The sequence below is a fragment of the Polistes canadensis genome, unplaced genomic scaffold (genome assembly GCF_001313835.1).
Source record: "Polistes canadensis isolate GaletaPanama2010 unplaced genomic scaffold, ASM131383v1 scaffold_209, whole genome shotgun sequence".
NCBI lineage: Eukaryota > Metazoa > Arthropoda > Insecta > Hymenoptera > Vespidae > Polistes > Polistes canadensis.
The window spans coordinates 65,664-87,287 of NW_014569756.1; the positions used below are offsets into that span (position 1 = coordinate 65,664).

Here is a 21,624-nt window from a genome sequence, read left to right on the forward strand (position 1 = left end):
AAGATTTAATTTTGCATTTTTATGCTCATTAATTATCCTTCAATAAATTTAAATCCTACCTTACTTATATATACTAGAAATCTGCCAAAAAAATAAGAAAAAAGAACATCATATAGCGAGTGTCATCTCGTTTATCTTTGAAAATCGTCAGAAAAACAACTACAATATGAATCATTTCATTTATACGAAGTAACGAAAGAAATAAATTGTTTCGTATATTCCCGTTGGGGATGTAAACTCATCACTCGTATGTACATACGTCCATCATTGGTAAAAACCCTTAACAGGACTTTTATATCTCGTGTTACGACAGAGCCACACAATACACGTTGCTTTTTGCCTGCAGCATTTTACGTTTATTTTCTTTCCGAATTTTTCGTTTTAGAGAGACAGAAAGAAAAGAGAGGGAATGGGGATTGAAAGAAATTGGCCATTGGATTTCTTTCCTCAAAGGTAGAAATTCTGAGATTCTAAGCACTTTGCCATCGTGAAGACCTAGTTTCAACGGAACATTGACAAGGACCAACGGTAAATGCCAGATAAGGTAAAAACTGGTGGCTTGCAAGTGGCACTTTCCTATAGAAGTCAACCACTGTGATTTACCGGCTCACTGCTCCGTATTCCATATCCTGACGCCTGCGTTTATCGGTTCTACACTTTTTCCATACTACCTATCGAAAATTAGAAAACCCCTGGTAACTAGAAAAACTAACTGAGAAGGAAGAAAAAAGTGTGGGAGGTAGGTAGGAAGTCACACGTGGAGAAAAAAAAATAAAAAAGATAAATCGAAATTGAGCAAACATTTTGATTAGGGTGAATTAAATTCACAATTTCAATTGAAGTCAATAAAAATGATTTCACATGCAAGCGAAATATTAATTTAAAAATATTATATATAGAAGAATTATTATCAAAAAAACCTAACATTCGTTAACATAAAATCTCTAAATCGTATTTATAATAATAACAATAATGGTAGAAATATTTAGTTTAAGTAAATGTTAAATGTAAAAAAATTGGTTCAAAATATAAAACTTTTGGAAAAAATATAATATAAATGAAATGACATGAAACTTGTGCAACGAGACTGTAACTGTGAAGACGACGTAACTGTGAAACGTTAACATAAATAATAAAAAGCAGTTTGGATCTACATACATCGACGTATCGCGGAATTAAAATTTTGAGCTCGTGCTCTCCACGTTGAGCCATAAAAATAATCCGAAGCGGAATATAAAACAGGAGTCTATGCTACTACGGTCCGTTTATTTTCCTGAAATCTTAAGGGGGATGTCGAAACGCATTTAGAAATATACGAACCCGTTCTTCTCCGACATATTGATCATGCTCTTTTAAAATCTAATTCATTCTTTATTTCTTCTTACCACTTTGCGATACAATAAAACAACATTTACGTTCCTATATACATGTATTCTATAATAAATATTCTTAAAGCTTATAAATCGGAAGATTATTCGTAGTTTAAACAAGGAACATTAGTTATCGATGATATTAAATAATTAATCATTTAATTCGTTGCATAATATCGATCATAGTCATCAGTATAATTTATTTTTTATCTGCATTACACTAACATATGTCTTCATTAATAGTTTGTATACGTGTTCGCGCGTGCCTCCACGTGCTTGTGTCTATATAATTACAAGTGTAAATGAAGATAATCGATCATTATCGTTTGGATGTGAAGAACTTATGTCGTTTTACGAATCCACCGTTAATATACATCGATGAAAACGAATACAAAAGATTTAATCGATCTGACGCACGATCGAAACGCGTAATGTCCAATTAGTATCATCGAATGGACGATGGTGCATCACAGTGAGTCACGATTATGCGATACGTGTTTTGTGAATGAATTGCTTGTTCCAGGAAGAATACATCGTGCCTGTATGTGTATATGCTTGTTCATTGTATATATATGTGTGTGTGCGTGAGTATTTTTGAAGTCATTCTTACAGAAAACGATCGATTGTTCGATCAGCTCGATTGAAAGGTCGAATAATTGAAATACCATTGAAATGAGACATTTAAAACTTAACATTTATCCACTGTCTATACAATTTCTCTATTGATAGTGAAAAATGCGTTTTCTTAAACGACAATTAAGTTGATTAATGGAATAGAATAAAATAAAAAGTTTCAAATAGGATGCAACCTTGGAATAAATTATTTTGATAGATAGAGATGAGTTTGGATGTTCCTAACGTCTTTGAAAATTGATCGATCGCTTTGAAATTATGATCAAAGGGGGATGAGATATACACGTTTTCTAATTTTAAGAGTATGTTATTTCTATTTTGAAAATATTATTCTGCGAATTTTTTTTTTAGAATTACTCTGTTATTTTTATTTTGTGTAAATTAGTTTTTCTTTTTTTTTTCATCTTTTTTACTTCTTAGAATTATTTTACAAAGTACCTATGGTAATCTACTTTTATTTTATTCTTGATTAATAATTATTTCACAAAATATCCCTAATGCTTTGTAAGCTACAATTTACAAAGTAAATCCAGTAAATATCAGATATTTAGTTATCAAAGTATCGCTGTAAATTTGCTTTTTTATGTGATTTATTTAACAAATTACTTAATCCACCTTCGTTTCATTTTCAAGTAACTTTTATACGTAATGAATCATTTAACAAAGTATTTTCACAACTGTTTCGTTTCGTTTTATATCCGATTTATTATTGAAAATAATGAAACGAATTTTGCAAAGAACTTAATTCACTTGTTTACAATTTTAGAAAATATGTTCCGCGAATGAATACGCAAAGGATGTTCCACTTAATTAAACGTTACCGATGAAAATCCAACTATCTATCTTCTTTGATCTTGTTCCGTTTCTTTGAACTGGCCTCTTGTCGAAAAGTCGGTCACAATTATAGTCTTCGCGATATATAAAGGTTGCATAGCTTTCTGTTGAGAGAGTAGTCATTGAATAAATCCGTCTATGACGTCACATTGATACTCACTTAAGCGATTAATCGATACAAATATGTAGTAAATCACGACGATGGTGTCGCAATTTACTTTCCATATCTATTTACTCATACTTACACGTATTTTGATAATTGCTCGCTTCCAACCATAATTTCAAATGAACAAAAAATCTTTACTGCTAATATCTTAAATTCATAATTTTGTAAAAATTACAAAAATACAATTTTCTATTCAATTTAATAGGCAATTTTTTGTTATACAAATTTTTAAAACGAAAAATTATTTCGAATTATTATATTTTATTTACAATTGTAATATTTGTTTTTCTACAAAACTTTTCGAACAAAATAAATTTACAAAATCAATAAATTTTATGAACAAACGTATACTGTTGCGAATGTGTGAAAATTTATGTGAATTTAAATGACCATAAATAGGCGAGCGTCATACTTTCATTGTCATCTTGATTAAAGTGAATCAATCCTTTAGTCTTAGAATTTTATGCGTTAAAAGTGAATAGAAAGTTGTAGGTGGTCGGAATCATATCGCGGCCTCAGTGTCGACTTAATGTTAATGAAACTAAATGGGTCAAGAACGTTTAGTTGTACGCTCTAATCGTTCCCAATAGCGAGCTACTTTTGTTTCACGCACCACGCTAAACGTTTTACATTCATATGTATTATGTATGTATAAAAGTACGTAAGTACTTTTACTTACTAACCACATATATGCGTAAGACATAATGCAACCTCTTGCACTCTGATTTTCGTCGATACAAATTTGGACGATGACGTCGTAACTATTTCATTAACTATACTTATCATTCATCATTCTTACACTCTTACGTAAGTAAATCTATTTCTTAGAAAAGTTTTTATATTAATACGATAGTGGATTAGATATCTTGCATAATAATTTATTTCCAATTATATATAAATAAATAATAAATAAAGAGTAAATGAAAAAGAACAAAAAAAAAACAACAAATGAATAAAAAGAGAAATTACGTAGAGCAAAGTAAAAAGTTAATTTGGTATTTGTCAAAATAATTTGAAATCAAAATATTTGCCCATCTCACCTTGTTGAAATTCCTCGATACATACTCGTATCTTTTTCCACCCGACCGAAAAGTATTGACTTTACTTTTATCAAAAAACCAAGAATATACGTGATTTCAAAATTCCGCTGGTATCTTTAGATATGTTTTTGCAAATTCTAATCGTTACAATGTTTTTTCTCGGTCAAGCTCACTTTTATTTAAAAACAAATAAAAGTTCGTTTTCGTTGAGACTGAAACTTTTCAACCCACTCTAGTATACATACACACACACACATACGCGTTTAATTTTTTTTTGTCTCGATGAAAACAATTTCTCCGTACATCGACATTACGTTTTAATTCCAATATTATTTTTTTCTTCGTCGTATTTTTTTATTTGTACATTTTAAGCTCGTTGATAGGTCAATGACCTTTTAAAAGAGAAAAGAATCTAGAGCATCTAAATACATTGCGTTACTCTTTTAAATGAATAGAATCATCTAAGTTAGAAATGTTTGCAATGTTATCAAGGTTGTGCCTTTTGGTCCATTAATTTGTAAACCTTTAGAGAATTCCGGTGCCTTAACCTTGGTAATCTTAGAAATACGTCTGGAATTGCGCCAATTTTCTGAATGAACAGTTAGAAGTTTAAATGGTCTATCTTAGTCAGTGTGTCAAGTCTGTTTATATCGAGTCGAGTCGAAACATGTTAACTTAAAACGATATTTTTGGGATCGCTATGTTATTGTACTTAAATTTGTTAGAGAGTGCAACGATCTATAATTGTAATCAGTTAGGATTTACAATAACAATTGAAAGTTTGTATACATCTACTGAATTTGAATTGCACACTTATCTTAAGTATAATTTCAGAGACTCGACAAGATATCGTCAAATGTTAAACATGAAAACATTGAGGAAGAACTTTCAATTACTGGCCAAGTATAATTTGAAGATTCAAAAGATATCACAACTACGCATTCATCTATTCTACAAGCTATAAATTTCATTTCGTTCAAGCTCAAGAGAAAACTTGTGAGACCTTCTAAACAGTAGTTGAAACAATTTGCAAACGAATTACAAATTGCGACAAATTAGTTGCACTTAATGTCAACATTGCGTTAAATATTTTCTACGGAACATTTAATAATGTTTTATCAAATGATTCTATCATGGTCAGTTCTTTTAATTTTATATCTACGTAAATCAAATTTTTTAATATAAATTTGAAAGAAAAAGAAAAAATTAAAACATTTTTAGGAAATATAAATTTCAATAATTTAATTTTACATATGATTACGTGTACCGAAAAATATGATTTATAGTACAGACAAATAGGAATAGACTATAACTCAAAATTCGTATAAATACTTTCTAACAGAATAACCAAGTTGGTTAAGTTTTATTCCCATCATCGTTAATGTTCTAGCCAAACAAAATGACTTTGGTAAATACGATTTACGAGTTTTGCAATGTGGCAAGAAAGTGTAAGGCGAGTCAACGAGCTCGTTTTTCAAATGGATCGATGATACGTGACTATGCTTTACGAGACATACTCGTTCATGAGTCCAAGGAACTTCTTATCGAATGTCATTGATCAATTCATACGGCTGTTCTCATCCATTAACTCTTCTTGCGTATGCATGTGTATGTATGTGTTATAGACTCAATAAGTATAACGACACTTCTGTATTTGTTTATGTTAGTTCCTTATCAGAAAGGCACGCATGAGCAAGAGTTTCATGTAATATTCTGGCTCACCTCCAAAAACCACTCCCATATGTTAGAAAATCGAGATGCAATAAGGTCGTATCAATGCTATCACGATTTATACTTCGATTTTTATTATACGAATTGTATTTGACGCTCCAATCATTTTTCATTCCTGTCACATATTTTCATTTACATTGTAGTCATTCTTATCTCGTTGAATACGATTCATTTACAAATTGATTTAATTGTATCACGTTTCTAACTTCGTTTAATAGAGATAAGTATGTTTTATAATTTAATAAAAGTAATTGATATTCAACATAGTTAATCTTCAGTCATTTTACAAACGTATTGATTTACTTTGCTTAGAATTAACGAAATATAATTCTATCATTATTGTAACAGGACCTAATGTATTTAGATTATTCTATACTCTCTCTCTCTTACACATGACTATAGTATAGAATTTATTTATCATCTTATATATAAAACATGTATATCATAAGTTTCGTATTATATATGTACGATGTAACTAAATCATAAGATATGATTTTATTTTAGATGTCAAATCGATTGATTCGAGGATGTAATAAGCATCGTTCCAGTCTGATAAATTCCATCAATATTATAATAGGATAGAATTGTTGTAGAGAGTTGGTGAGCCGTGAATAAACGATTTCTTAATAGACGAATTAATTAGGAATATTAATAAAGAATCTAGTAAATCGTGTCTGAAATATATTACAAGTTAGAAAGAATGTTGTAAGTCAAGCATCGTTAAATAATCCATATAGTTTTATAATTCGTATCACATTCAGGTGTACAATTAGTAGCAATGTAGTGTTCTGTAACATCTGGCAAAAACAACAATAGTTTTGCCAAGTTAGCGATGTACGTATGCTAAGAACACGGCATCTTATCTACTTTGGATCGACTTCAAAGTTACGTTCCGTTCGTTAGATGCTCATATAATTCGTCATTAGACCATCAGCGTTCTCGGAAGATGATGGAATCCGACAATCTTGTGTAATGTCATCAACTTGCTCTTTGAATGACATTGTATGCTTTTGTGATTCACGTAATAAAAAACACAAGATGGAATGTAGATATTTTAAATAATTTTACAAGAAAAATGATTATCACTTAATTGTTTAAAGAAGTTTCTTAAATATTAAATCTTAAAGCATTCCTTACCTTTTTTTTTCATGTATTGTGAAACAATTATAAATAATTAGTTACGTTTGATTAATACATTTTTTAAACGAGCAAGTGTTGCACCTGAAAATATGTAACCCTTTATACTTCATCGGTAATGTCGCATGCGACATATTCTGAAGACATCTCTTCCCGTAATACAATTATGTGTAAATGAACTGCCTATTATTAGGGGTTAACAATTTGTTTAGAACTTTGATGTATGACGTGTTGCCTAAATTTAGGCATCGCATATTTTCATATTAAAATATTTTATTTAATATGAATTTATTTCGAATATAAAAATGTTGTATTAATAAAAAAGAAACATCTTTTTCAGGATGTGGATCATCGTGGTAGTTGCTCTGACGTATTTATCGTCGTTCGCGAAAGCTATACCAAATTATTCTGGACTACCCCCTGGTCCATATTGTGCTACGAGATATCCGGCATATAGATGTTGTCAAGGAAGACAAGATGACTGCAGTGCACCGATCTTAGAGACAACATGTTATTGCGACGATTTTTGTGACCGAACAAGAGAAGAAGATTGTTGTCCAGATTATTATTCCCATTGCAAAGGCATAACGGAAGCTCCACCGGAAGAGATCAGACGTACGTTCTTTGCGTGTTCCAATCTAAATCTAAATAATTGCATTATTTATTTTTATATCTCCTCATATTTTTCATTCTTTCCACATTAATCGACCTTTTTCATTTTACAGTTTGCTGGTACGATGGAAGGATTTACAATCACAGCCAGGTCTTCACGGTAAACTGCAATCAATGGTAATTAATATTATCATTTATTTCAAAATCTAAAACAATCTTATTGAAAATAAAAACGAATAGTCGTATGATCTTGAAATTTTCAGTAAATGCTCACTGTTAGGCAGAAGCGCAGAAGTTCTCTGCGAAGAGAATCGATGCCTGATCGAGCCAGATTTTGTAAAGGAACTCGATTTAGAGAGCAACACGTTAGGATGGACTCCTGGAAATTATTCGAAATTTTGGGGAAAGACCCTTCAAGAAGGAATACGATATCGATTGGGTACTCTTAATCCATCGCAATCGGTACAAATATAATTATTTATCGTTGTTAGAATAAAATATCATATTATTATTATTAATAATATTTAATTTAGATTTATAAAATGAATCCTGTGCGACGTATTTACGATCCCGAAGCACTTCCACGTAGTTTCGATGCAAAGTCACGTTGGCAACGTAACATATCAGAAATTCACGATCAAGGATGGTGCGGAGCATCTTGGGCAATATCAACAGCTGATGTTGCATCCGATAGATTTGCAATAATGAGCAAAGGTGTTGAAAATGTTGAATTGAGTGCGCAACATCTTCTTTCGTGTAATAATCGAGGCCAGCAAGGTTGCAACGGTGGATATTTGGACCGGGCCTGGTTCTTCATGAGAAGATTCGGGTAAACAAATGATTCGTGTTTATTTGAAAATTCAACATAATAAGCTATTTGAAAAGTAAGACTTTCTCGTTCTAAATTTATCATGTAAACGATAATTTGTTCACTTTTGTAGATTAGTCGACGAGGATTGTTATCCTTGGACCGGTAACCAAAATCAATGCAGATTACAAAAGAGAACAAATCTTCGTGCAGCTGGATGTCGAAATCCACCTTATCATCTAAGAAAGGAATTATACAAAGTGGGGCCTGCTTATCGTCTTGGCAATGAAACAGACATCATGCAGGAAATTTTAACTTCCGGACCTGTGCAAGGTAAAAGAGACAATTGCTTATATTATACTTGTGAATCTTTCGAAAGAAACTTTAATCTCGTGATCGGTTATTTTTAAACGATCTTATCAAATTTCAGCAACGATGAAGGTCTATCAGGATTTCTTCACTTATCAATCAGGTATTTATCGACATTCTCGAACCGCTGAAATGTATGAATTTGGATATCATTCGGTGAGAATTATTGGATGGGGTGAGGATTATCATCGTGGTGGACTGGTCAAATATTGGGTGAGTATTACTTGATAAAATCATTTTATAAACATTTACCGTTTCATTCTCATCGTATATAATTTTTTGTTGTTGATTTTAGACCGTAGCTAATTCTTGGGGTTACGATTGGGGTGAAAATGGTCTCTTTAGAATTCTAAAGGGAACGAACGAATGTGAGATAGAATCTTACGTACTCGGAGTTTGGGCCGAAACTCTAATATTATAATATCGATTATAATATTAAGAGATATTACTGACAATGAGAACCATGTGACATTTGATCATGATCACTGAACAATATCGGTGCATTTATTATTTCGTCGAATTATTAAATGATAGAACACAAAATGATAGAACTTTTTTTTCTTTCTCTTTGTGAAACGTCTAATTTGGTATCATATTTTCTCTAAAAAAAAAAAAACAATGCAAAATTATAAACCGCTATAGTTAAGATTATAGCGATGAAAATGTATCAAAGTATGAATTTTAACGTTAAGATCACACAAGTACAAGCAAAACAATACAGACTACAGGGATGTGTTCGAAAAAAAAAGAAATAAAAAAAGAAAAAAAACCATAATTCCTTACGTCAAATAGATAATCGTACGTACAATGTACCAAATCGATCACCCCCAACTCAGGTTTACATCTATTATATGTAATATGTATTTTAAGAATCATGATTATACGTCATATATATGTTATAATATATTATTATATTGTAACAAAAGATGTACTGCCAATTTGTAACGATTTCTAAGGACTGTGCGTGTGTAAATCGACGGCACGTTTTTGAACGCATTATCTTCAAATAATTTTGAAGTTTCTGTCCATTGAAATCACGCTCAAAATTATTTGATCGACTGCTTGTTCTATGCCAATATTACTTTTACCTTTACTTATATTACGATTAGTTTAAAAAATTTCACTTTCATCGTAGTACATGGGTAAGCTGAAAAGTTTTGAGCCTAACATAAAATTTTCTTTCGGCCAAACTTTGTTTTTTTTATTTTTGTTTTTTTAAATATATAATTTAAATTATAAAATATATTTTTTTTGTAAAGAAAATAAAAGTTGTTTCTTTGTTGAGCCTTAAAACTCTTCAACCCCAACCCTCGTAGATAAATTTAATATCTAAATTCGCGACACACGAATTTTGTGTTTTCTGCTTTTACTCATATGCAGATTATTATTATTATTATTAATATATATTATTCTTTGTTTTATTATTATTGAATAATTGTTATCGTTTTAATGATTATAGATCGAAAATGAATGTAACTTATGTAAACTTGATTGTATACGAATTTCATTTTTTTTACTCATATATACGTGCATATGTACATATATGTACAATTGTTGTACACGTAATACATTTATATGTGTATATATATATACATATATTTGAAAATTAGCTTTCATAGCTTTTTTAACTAATTAAGCGAGTCAGTATTTAAGTACAATATTAGAATTCTAGAGATGAATTCATTGAAATATTTTTGTTATACGCAACGCCACGACTTTCTCTTCTAATCATGTGTCTTAGTTAAAATATTATAGTTAATATTAAACGTGTCATTTTACTTCTTGTGTATGTCCCTTGTAAGTTATTACATCATTATTTTTGAAATAAAAGAAGCGATACGCACATCAAATCCTTATACTCTTTTTCTAATACTTCTCATATTTTATTGCTCTCTTATTGTTATATTTGTAATATTATTTTAATTATATATGCACACACATTCACGAATATATTGAAAATTAAATTTGATTAGAATGACAATTTTTAAAATGTAACAATAATGTAAATAATATTCAAATTAATTAATTTTAAGTGACTTCGGTCTATCAATAGCCGCAGATAACTCATGCGAATAATTTAAAAAGACCAATTGTAATGTAACATTTACAAAAGAACAAAGTTAGCAAATAATAATTATCATTTTTATAATAATGACAATTATATATTTTATACAACGACACTTCGTCTAGTACTTTTGCAATGCGGACTATAAATTTCTAATTTATCTTTCGGAGTATTCATAGCGGAATAATCGATTGGAAAAGGTATACTGTTTCCACGTGCAACACAAGAGTCTGTCATACCAAGAAAATGTTCACCTGGTCCGAAAGGACCACGCCCAAACAAAAAATTAGCAAACACTAATTGGTACTGCGGCCAACCAAGAGGATGATCTCCGTTCTGGAAAAAGGACCTAAATCAAAAACTGAAAATCTCTTTTTTTTTTTCATTATCATATAAGAAATCCAATTAATCTTGGTCCACTCACAGAGGTCATAGAATTATAGGCAATGTCAAGACACTTTTTAATTCTATCCGAATCAAGGCCAACTACCGAACCATAAAAATTAGCAATCTCGTCCTTGCTGATCCTTCCATTTCCATTAGCATTAATAGCAAGAAAAAATATTCTAGGTATCATTTTAATCCAAAACGGTAACTCCTTAAAACTCGCCCCATGAACTGGTGTTATTATTTGTGCCCACCAAGATAACCAATCGTCCAAATCGATTTTTCTCATTTCTTCCGTTTCGTTTTTCTTTTCAGGAAATATTAAAGAAGCTAATCCTTTTTCGACTTCCAACAAACGTAAATATTCTGGACCGTTCCATGACCAATCAGCAAATCTTCGTAATTTCTTTAGAAATATCAGTAAATTTCAATCATATACTTTCTAAACTTCCAAGTTAACAAAATTAAAAACAAAAATCATTTCTTTAAATAAAAATACTACCTCGGATAGCATCCCGAAATCCTTTCTAGTGATAAAACCATCCTTGTCGTGATCCAACAGATGTACAAAGAAATGTGAAAGTTTGTCACGCTGCATAGGCGCCAAAGCTTTCAAATTTCTACTTTTGTCTAAATCTTCGATCGCTGTTAGGCTATCGTCGCTCGGATAACGACTTACCCAAGTTGCTGTTAGTTTTTATACGCGATTACCATTTGCGATCGTATAGAAAAAGGTAAATTGAATTTTAAAGAAATAATAAATATACCAAAATCTTTGTTGAACTTACTCCAAACGTGTACACTCCAGCCAGGATGTTCAATTTCTTTGGTAGCAATAGTGGTTGCAGTAAGCTCGTCGACATTGCTTGGTACCGTTCTCCATCTCTTTAACAAATCTTTCGTTTTATCACGGGTTCGATCGCAAGCTTGCCGCCAATTAGCAATAAACTTTCTTGGTACTTTGAGCGAGGCGCTCTCGTCCAAACTAAGTTCTTGACTACCACCAGAACTACGCGCGCTTGATTTAACATCGTTGCTTACTTCCAAGTTCTCCGAGCCAGATGGATAATAAATCGGATCCTTTATGCTACCTGAACGAGTCTCCATGACGAACTACCTCGCTATTCTCGACTCTTCAGGGTAACTCCCCTAAAATAATCAATTCCTCGGTGAGAGGTCACCAGGTCGCTCGATAATGTGTCGTGTTGTCGTTATAACACGCATCCCTGGTCCACCTTTCATTCATGGCCAACAATATACCTAACAGTCAACGATTTCATGTCATTTACAAATTTTAATGACATTCCTCGGAAATTATTTTCTTTATCGGGCTCATTTTATCCTTGACTTTGTTTAAAGAAATTGGGAATGATTTTAGAAACTTGTTAATTATTATTTGATTATTGAAAATATGAGAACGTAATCGACATATCGTAGATTTGATCTAATCGTTAGTTAAAACGATTGCCAAATTATTTTGTTGTCATATTTTAGAATTATATCTATACAATTAGCCTCTGACACGGTAATATGATTTATTATATTATTTTTAGTTGATAAAGTATATCCTTTTTTTTTTAATAAATAATTTTTTATAAATTATATTTCGTATGTGTGTGTGTGTGTGTGTTCAAATTTTTATACATAAATTATTAATAATAAATTAAGTAAATGAATTTTATTAACAAATTACATACAAAAATATGATTTCAAACTCAAAATATTCAAATCATTAAAACTTTTTAAATTTCGCTCAAATTTATTTTCAAAATAAAATTATCGACAGTCGATAAGAATATTAGTTTATATTAAATGCGCATTAATAGCGCATAAAAGGCAGGCTTGCCATCTATAACACTGTTCGTTCAGTGTTGCATTCCACCATATTCAAGCGGTTGGTCTTTCTTTCTGGGTAATCGCGTGGGGTGAGTGATATTCACTAGAAATCGTATTATATCGTGAACATCTTAAATTATATTTCAATTAAAATATTACAAAATGTATGATTAAACATGATCGTATAATTCATTATTATAATTTTGTATCATTAATCTTCCGAATAATATTTTTCTAGTTGCAACAAGAAAGTTAACCTTCAATAAAATTTCTCGCGTCCATATTCTTTTATTCTCGAATATGTTTTAATAGTTTTATTTATTACATAAATAAATATTTCTTTTTAAAATTATTATTATTATGATAACCGAATGGTTTCAATAAATTATTATATTTATAATTTGCAATTGGTATAATTATTTTGGTCTATAGGGATTCACGATGGGTGCGTATAAGTATATGCAAGAATTGTATAGGAAGAAGCAAAGCGATGTACTTCGCTTCTTGCTACGTGTTAGGTGTTGGCAATATCGCCAATTAACCAAAATGCATCGTGCCCCAAGACCATCCAGGCCTGATAAAGCTCGTCGTTTAGGATATAAAGCCAAGCAAGGTGAGACCTTATAACAATGTTTAATGATTTTTCACTACCAAGACGATTTTCCAAAGACATTTTAGTATTATTTAGTATTATTTAGTTGTACACGTTAAATTTTTGAATTACAGTGTCGAAACAATCTGTAATTTTTCAAATAATATCTTCCAAGTATTTGAAACATATTTTCAGTTCATACAGCAGTCATGGAGATACATGTCCAACATTTTTCCAATGATTTCTTTTTTTAGATGTGGCTCCTTTAATACCGCGCACTTCCTACTTTGGGGGATGAAATTGATTCCATGACTGCTGGTAAACATAAGATTATAATAGAGAATAGTAATATTCAGAAATATAATATTAGATTGTCTTTAAATATTTTTAATGATGATACATCATGCACCACTCTTACAGTATCATGGTGATTGATTTTTAGTATTCTGATCATTCTTGTTCCTAACTTCTATATATTATTGAAATCATGATCCTTATAAGTAAAAAAAAATATTTGTTTTTCAAATTACAGGCTTTGTCATCTTCAGAATCCGTGTGCGTCGTGGTGGACGCAAACGTCCAGTACCTAAAGGTGCAACTTATGGCAAACCTAAAAGCCATGGTGTAAACCAACTTAAACCTACCAGAAAATTACAATCTGTTGCTGAAGTAAGTATATTCTTTTTAATTTAATATATTTCTACTTTTCATATAGCTCTCTCTCTCTATCTCTCTCTCTAACAAATAAGTAAATTAATTAATATTTATTTTAATACTTTCAGGAACGTGTTGGTCGTCGTTGCGGTGGTTTAAGAGTATTAAACAGCTATTGGGTAGCTCAAGATTCTTCTTACAAATATTACGAAGTCATCTTGATTGATCCAGCACATGGGGTAATTTTATCCTTCCAAATATGCATTAAACAAAGACAAAAATTTATTTACATAATTCCATGATGATAACATATATTAAAATAGTGAAATAAGATGATATTTAATCTTCCTTGGATGTCTGAATTAATTAATTGATTTATTTATAGAAAATATTTCTATAAGAACAAATTGTGAATTTCTTTTTGTTGTGCTTTGTTTTAGGCTATCCGAAATGATCCTAAAGTTAACTGGGTATGTAATGCGGTGCATAAACACCGTGAACTTCGTGGAAAGACCTCAGCTGGTAGGAGTTCGCGCGGCTTAGGTAAAGGTCATCGTTATTCACAAACTATTGGTGGATCACGACGGGCTGCGTGGCTTCGAAGAAATTCTCTCTCGCTACGAAGAAAGCGATAATTATTTTTTATTGTTTAATGCCTATATCATTGAAAAGCATGATACGTCATTTTATTGTATATACGTATTACTTCAATATAATGGTGTATCTTGTGAAAAATAAATGTCTCTTTCTTAAAGATCTCCAATTGCCCTTCGACAACATTAAATAAATTTTACTATTTGTTATTGAAATGTAAAATAATATTATTTAGATATCAACCTTCCTTTTGCAATATTTCTGTAAAAAAATTATACTTTATACTGGTAAAGTACATTAACAAAAAGAACGCAAAGGAAAAAATTTGAAAGAAAACTGGTACAAATTCTGTAATGAATTTTCGCATTTTTATTCACATACACTTAAAAACAATAATCTTAAGATAGTTTCATTGCCCGGGACCAGATAACGACTTATCCATAAACTTCTTTTTTGCAAAGCAAAGCCACCATTTACTAGGTTTTCCGTCCTTTCCGTACACTTTTTCTACCAATCTCGATGCAGTTTCTTGTCTAATTTGTTGTAGATATTGTCTCATTAAATCTATAAAAGTTATTTATTTATTCATGATTCAATAATTAGATAGAAGTTTGAATAATACATTTACCAGCTTCTGCAGGAGTATTAGGTTTAGCATAGACAGAATTTAATGGAAAACCAGGATCACCAGGTATATCGAATTTAGAAATTGCAAGAGAAAACATTTCACTTGTCGCTTGATTCTGGTTAGCACATTTTTGTAACCTTTTCAAGCATTCCGTAATATACAATGTAATGTAAATTAAAACTCTATCAGCTTCACTCTGTAATAGCAATAAAAAGAAAATTAATATAATATAAGAAATATGTAAATAATTAATACAGTGAGTGATTGATTATTGAACAGTTTAAATAGCAAACATCATCTTTGGACAGGTTATGATCCTTAACTGATCACTCATCACCATATAATAAAAAATTGCTCGCTTGAAATACCTTAATTTCATATGTTCTAAAAAATACATTAGCCTTGAAGAAATTCAACGCTTCATCAATTATATCTATATCCTTATTGTTTAAAGGCGGCGCAGGACCCCTAAATTCGGTTTTAATTGGTAGAAGGGCCATGTTGCCGATGGTTGCATTACTTTCTGTGAAACTAGAGTGATAGGCCTGAAATAATTTCAAATATATTTAAAGTATGATCATTAAAATGAGATGAATATGATTATAACCATGTTTCAATATAATAATCGACGATAATTATAATACACACGATTGAGTTGATTTCCCATTCCATTGGTATTAAATTGTGATTATGTAATATCGCAATAACGTATTAATTTGTTTACTAATAGCTTAGAATAAGAATATTAGGCAAGTAATGTCAAGTATAGTTTTGTTTATCGTAATGACACGGGTGACACCCATTTTATCGCTTGACTTCTGTAGTCTTGGAATTAAATGTATTATAATGTATCGTTACTTACAGACATCTTGGAAGATTTAAAACAAGTATTTATTAAATTCTTTTATGAGCGTTTGTTTTTTCTCTACATATCACGAAAAATATTTCCTATCCTTACGACTAATGACAGGAAATAAGATAGGTGTCAGACATTTTTGAATCATCGTCTCAAGCCGAATTCTGAACAATATCCATATTTGTATTTAATGCCATCTACCGTTAGATTTAGAAAAAAAAATAATGGGTGCAACCAGAAAGAAACAAAACTACATTTATTATTGCACTATGGTTTTACTCCAATATTACTTTCAAACTTGAATTTATTCTAAATATATTTGTTACGCTTGTTGTATTTATTTATGACAATAATTACAGTGATGATGTATTTTTAAATTGTTAAAGATGGCCGATGCACGTACACAAGAAGATGTGCTTTCTCAAATTGAATATGCATTTCCTATTATCAAAGAAGAGGTATGTCATTTTAATATTTACTTTTGTTTTTATCATTAATTTTTATTGTAAAATGATTGATAAATTTTGTTTATCAGATTCAGAATAATTGTACGGATGAACAATTTGCTACCATAATTGAACAAATAAGATTGTTGAAGTTAACCAATTTTGTTAAGGATATTGTTATTCATCATATCGAATATTATATTCGTCAGAAAGTAGCACCAGCTTTTTGGAAGAAGTTCGTCAATACTACGAATGAAGCAGAAGGCTTCGAACTGTTCAAAAGTGCTGTCGATGGTCTTTATGTCAGCTTAACCGAATTTTTATCTCTCTTAAAAAAGTTGGAATATTTGGAGCAAGAAGACTCAGAAAAGACTATATTTCAAGCTGATAATATATTGGCTAGATTTAAACTCATTGTTAGGTCTACTTTGTTAAGTCAATTACCGTTGGACCACGAACATATAATAGAACAATTTTATAGAATCGCATTTAACGTATTCTGTTATTCGGATAATAATTCATTACATGGTAATAATCAAAAATATTATTAACCCCTTACGCTATATACATGAGAGTCCTACTCGTGAATTTTATGAGTCAATCCTAATAAACACGAAATGAAGCACCAATTTTAACATATAGATCAGAGTGTTTAATCATAGCGTAAGGGATTAAATTATTACAATTTTGTACATTTAATTTATTATTAAGTTAAATATAATTTTTATTATTTTAGATTCGAATGGAAGCGATACTTCACAATGCGGTGGTTGTAATCAAGAAATAGATAAATGCCAATGTCAGATGATAGTTTATATGTTTCATGAAACTAATAGGAAATTAATTGAACTAGAATTATTAGAGAGATTAGTAGGAAATGTACTTACATCATTGATACATATTCGTATCAAATGCCATGTTAGCGAAACATGTGACAGAGTATTTGATGTATCACAACTTAAGCCATTGGAAAATGTATATAAAATATACTTTTAATGAAATTTGTATTAACTGCTTGCACTATAAAAATGTGTAAGACTCGTGATACGCTTTACGGTCCAAACAAGAAATACACGAATTCTACTTGTGGTATATCTTATGGGTCAAGTGTAAAAAGAACGAGTCTTACTTGTAAATATAGTGTGCAGATCTATATATAAATTATAAAAATATTCATTTGATATTTTATTTTATAGTGGCTTGAAACTGTCGTTATGAATTGGTTAATAAGGATATATTCTGGAGGATTTTCAAAAACTGTTTCTTTAAGAGAGGACATTCGTGAAGCTGTTATTAAATTTAAAAGGAAATTGTCTTATTATCTATACGAGACGTATACAAGGATTAGAATCGATCAACTTTTTAATATCATTATAGGTAAATTACAATTCTCGTAGAATATTTCTAATAAATATGTTTATTTCAAAAAATAAATCTATAATGTATAGATAAAATTATTATTTACATTTAAAAAATTTGTACTTAGAATATCCTGATTCACAACCTGCAATAGATGACCTTCGTGTTTGTTTGGACAGAACGGATCTACGCAAAGTTTTGATAGAAACACTGCAAGAAGCACTTAAGACTAGACTTTTACATCCGGGTGTCAATACTCCAGATATTTTAACTGCATATATTGCTGCTATCAAAGCTTTGAGACAATTGGATTCAACAGGGGTGCTCCTTGAAACTGTGACAGAACCCATTAAGTAAATTACATTTTATTTATATTGAATGAAAAAGATATTAAAAATTATTCATTTTTTTTTATAAATAAAATTCTAATTAAATTATTGTATTGTACTATTTCTCGAATTAAGAGTCTATTTGAGAAGTAGAGAAGATACCGTAAGATGCGTTGTTAGTGGGTTATTAGACGATTCACCTAGTGATTTAGCTGATGAATTAGTGAAAGGAGAATCCTTACAATTGGATGATGGTTCTGCCGATGAAGAAAACGAAGATTGGGAGAAATGGGTTCCTGATCCGGTTGATGCTGATCCTGGTAAAATATTTGATATAAAAAAAAATATAGAATATTTTATAAGATATTTTTCTTACGTTATCTTTTTCAGCCAAATCTACACAACGAAGGATGTCTGATATAATTTCAATGCTAGTTAATGTATATGGAAGTCAAGATTTATTTGTTAACGAATATCGTACGTTATTAGCGGATAGATTACTTTCTCAATTAAATTACCATACGGAACGAGAAATTCGTCATTTAGAATTATTGAAAAGAAGATTTGGAGAAAATCAGTTACATTATTGCGAAGTTATGTTAAAAGACGTATATGATTCAAAAAGGATAGATGGAAATATTCAATCGGATACTAGTTACAGTTTAGAAAAAGAACATTTTCCGACATCTGCCCTTATATTGTCTGCACAATTTTGGCCACCGTTTAAGGAAGATTGGAAATTGGAATTACCTAAGGTTGTACAGGATCAGTTGAACAAATACGTTAAGGCGTTTGAAGCTTTAAAAGGAAATAGAACTCTTTGTTGGAAACCGCATTTAGGAAATGTTAATCTTGAAATTGAATTGAAAGATAGAAAATTGGATATTAACGTGACACCAATACACGCTACGATTATATTACATTTTCAGGATAAAAGTAAAATATAATCTAATCAATTATTCAATTATATCTTCATAACACACTTCAAAAATTTGATTATATACTATATTATTTACAGAGGAATGGAATTTAGAAGAATTGGCACAAGTGATGCATGCTCCTGCAACGGTACTCAAACGAAAAATAACTTTTTGGGTTTCTCAAGGACTTTTAAAAGAAATCTATAATGACGTTTTCGTACTTCAAGAAGAAAGTTCATCGAAGAATAGAACTTTGCCGGATATCGTCGAAGAGGAGGAAGCTGAAAGTGCAATGGCTTCTGCGAGCGATCAAAGAGAAGAAGAATTACAAGTTTTTTGGTCGTACATAGTTGGAATGTTAACTAATTTAGATTCTATGCCGTTGGAAAGAATTCATCAAATGTTAAAAATGTTCGCCTCTCAAGGTCCAGGCGCGGTTGAATGTGGATTACCGGAGTTAAGACAATTTCTTGATGGAAAAGTTAGGGAACATCAATTATTATTTTCTGGTACTCTTTATCGACTACCTAAATCGTGATAACATTAATTTAGCAATTTAATATTGTTACGGTTGAGTTTATAAACATATATTGTATATTCGTTTTTTATATATGTATATATTTTTCGACATTTAAAATAAAAAAGAAAAGAGAATTTTATATATATGTATATGTATCATCGCTTTTACTGCTGATTATTACTGTTTTGGATTTATTTTTTATCTATTTTATGGATGATTTTATATATTAATTTGTTTATTAGAATTCGAGCGGATATAGTTACACGTTAGAATAATAATAAAAACAAGCAATACTGTGATTTTGTTGATTTATTCAATGATTGTTAGTTAAACGCTCTAATGCTAACAGTTTTGTGTAATAAAAATATTTCTCTCGTGCGCAATTTAAACACAGAAAGTAAGTGTTAGTCTACACTTAATTTAGTAAAGTGTAGAATGGTGTGTATGTACATAGATCGTAAATTGCACCATTATGTATGTATGTATGTATGTGAATTCATATTTAATTAAACGTACGCATTTTCACATTGCAAATATTGCTACGAGAATAAAATAATACTTTAATAATGATGAATATTGTTTATATATATAATCAAATTAGTCATATGAGATAAAGCTAAGTCATCGTTACTCGAATTCTATGAGCAACTTCAAACCGTTATTTTTATTAGCATAAACTCTTATATACACAATTGTTATTTCATTAATTATTGCCAATAATATTTACGAATAATTCACAATAATTCCTTCTCATCGTTCTCGTTGATCTTCTAATTAAAAAATTCACGGGGTGCATGTCTGTGTGTCATCTTTATCAATATTTTTAAATGTCAAAATAAATATTTTCATTATCTATTGCTCCTCAAAGTTCATTTCCATCGTAATAAAATATTAGACTTTTTGGTTAAAATAAAGCTACTTGATGAAGTTTTTGTTTTCATATATATTTATCTAAATTTGTATTTCTATATTCTTTGAACACGATTTTTAGCACTTATATTTTATCTGTGTAAATTTAATAGCCCATTTTCGGTTCGATGCTTCCTTTCTACTTTTTTTTACAGTTTAGCAAAAACCGAAATGTGTTATTTCTGTTTTAAAGACGTTGCTGAGTTGAATTATATTGCAGATTGTGATATCTTCTTGTATTACATATTTTTAAAAATATTTATCTTTATATATCTATGCTTACAATTAATTATTAATTAATTATTTAATTTATATTTATTTATTCATTTATTTTGCAACGAATTGCAAATAATAAATTCTCGTAGGTAATAATATAAAGTACTATAAGCATTTTCTTTAATCAGATCTTAAACAGAGATTTCCAAACAAATTAAAAATTATCTGCGTTTTTTCTGCTTACATATTAATATTGCCACATATCCTGCACATAGTTGTCGACAAGTATATATGTCAACAACGTTGAAATAAAATATGAAACTAAAAAATAGACATTATAATAATAATAATAATAATAATAAATTTCGACCGAGAGAAAAAAAAGAAAAGGAAAGAAAAATTATTTAACCCTAACGCAATAAAAAAAAAAAAATACTCAGATTATAATATAATTTCTAACAAAAATTGCTTGCCCGTATATATCATATAATTTCTTAAATATAATTTATATGTGCACATGTATATGTATATATATATATATATATTTGCATAAATATATATTAAGGTAAAGGTACCAAGGTAGTCGACCAGTTTTTAGAAAAAAAAAAATAAC

The 21,624-nt window shown here is 30.0% G+C and overlaps 5 protein-coding genes across 10 annotated transcripts in view; 3 read left to right on the forward strand and 2 right to left on the reverse strand.

The window, feature by feature from the left end:
* LOC106789970 (tubulointerstitial nephritis antigen-like) overlaps nt 1–9,870 on the forward strand; it is a 17,067-nt gene extending 7,197 nt beyond the window's left edge. For 2 of the 3 annotated variants that reach the window (XM_014754558.1, XM_014754559.1), the window contains 7 exons: nt 7,252–7,526; nt 7,637–7,700; nt 7,787–7,985; nt 8,057–8,352; nt 8,465–8,664; nt 8,762–8,913; nt 8,996–9,870. In XM_014754558.1, coding sequence (XP_014610044.1) covers nt 7,253–7,526; nt 7,637–7,700; nt 7,787–7,985; nt 8,057–8,352; nt 8,465–8,664; nt 8,762–8,913; nt 8,996–9,121 — 1,311 coding nt within the window. In that variant the 5' untranslated portion in view covers nt 7,252 and the 3' untranslated portion in view covers nt 9,122–9,870. Of the gene's footprint in view, nt 1–1,585; nt 1,912–7,251; nt 7,527–7,636; nt 7,701–7,786; nt 7,986–8,056; nt 8,353–8,464; nt 8,665–8,761; nt 8,914–8,995 lie in introns of those variants that run through there. The other variant, XM_014754560.1, reaches the window with a different exon arrangement.
* Nucleotides 9,871–10,567: 697 nt separating this feature from the next.
* On the reverse strand, nt 10,568–12,343 carry LOC106789971. 2 transcript variants are annotated; one of them, XM_014754562.1, is made up of 5 exons: nt 12,194–12,343; nt 11,941–12,037; nt 11,655–11,839; nt 11,190–11,558; nt 10,568–11,101 (listed from the first exon to the last, which is right to left on the reverse strand). In XM_014754562.1, exons 1-5 carry the CDS (start codon nt 12,257–12,259, stop codon nt 10,868–10,870), a joined length of 951 nt encoding a protein of 316 aa, XP_014610048.1. In that variant the 5' UTR covers nt 12,260–12,343; the 3' UTR covers nt 10,568–10,867. The 2 variants fall into 2 exon arrangements, with proteins under 2 accessions (XP_014610048.1, XP_014610047.1); XM_014754561.1 differs by having other exon boundaries at nt 11,941–12,343.
* A 653-nt stretch (nt 12,344–12,996) lies between these two features.
* On the forward strand, nt 12,997–15,042 carry LOC106789972 (60S ribosomal protein L15). The gene is made up of 5 exons (XM_014754563.1): nt 12,997–13,077; nt 13,421–13,601; nt 14,113–14,249; nt 14,363–14,473; nt 14,675–15,042. Exons 2-5 carry the CDS (start codon nt 13,430–13,432, stop codon nt 14,867–14,869), a joined length of 615 nt encoding a protein of 204 aa, XP_014610049.1. The 5' UTR covers nt 12,997–13,077; nt 13,421–13,429; the 3' UTR covers nt 14,870–15,042.
* A 132-nt stretch (nt 15,043–15,174) lies between these two features.
* LOC106789973 (actin-related protein 2/3 complex subunit 3-like) lies at nt 15,175–16,490 on the reverse strand. Of its 3 annotated transcripts, none has more exons than XM_014754565.1 (4): nt 16,319–16,490; nt 15,825–16,001; nt 15,457–15,652; nt 15,175–15,392 (listed from the first exon to the last, which is right to left on the reverse strand). In XM_014754565.1, the coding sequence occupies exons 1-4, from the start codon at nt 16,322–16,324 to the stop codon at nt 15,238–15,240; spliced, it is 534 nt and encodes a 177-aa protein (XP_014610051.1). In that variant the 5' UTR covers nt 16,325–16,490; the 3' UTR covers nt 15,175–15,237. The 3 variants fall into 3 exon arrangements, with proteins under 3 accessions (XP_014610051.1, XP_014610050.1, XP_014610052.1); XM_014754564.1 differs by having other exon boundaries at nt 16,105–16,490; XM_014754566.1 differs by having other exon boundaries at nt 15,293–15,382; nt 16,105–16,490.
* Nucleotides 16,491–16,537: 47 nt separating this feature from the next.
* LOC106789969 (anaphase-promoting complex subunit 2) lies at nt 16,538–20,456 on the forward strand. Its single transcript, XM_014754556.1, has 8 exons — nt 16,538–16,770; nt 16,848–17,286; nt 17,495–17,733; nt 17,955–18,135; nt 18,245–18,470; nt 18,582–18,766; nt 18,837–19,382; nt 19,465–20,456. Exons 1-8 carry the CDS (start codon nt 16,699–16,701, stop codon nt 19,902–19,904), a joined length of 2,328 nt encoding a protein of 775 aa, XP_014610042.1. The 5' UTR covers nt 16,538–16,698; the 3' UTR covers nt 19,905–20,456.
* Nucleotides 20,457–21,624: the final 1,168 nt, after the last annotated feature.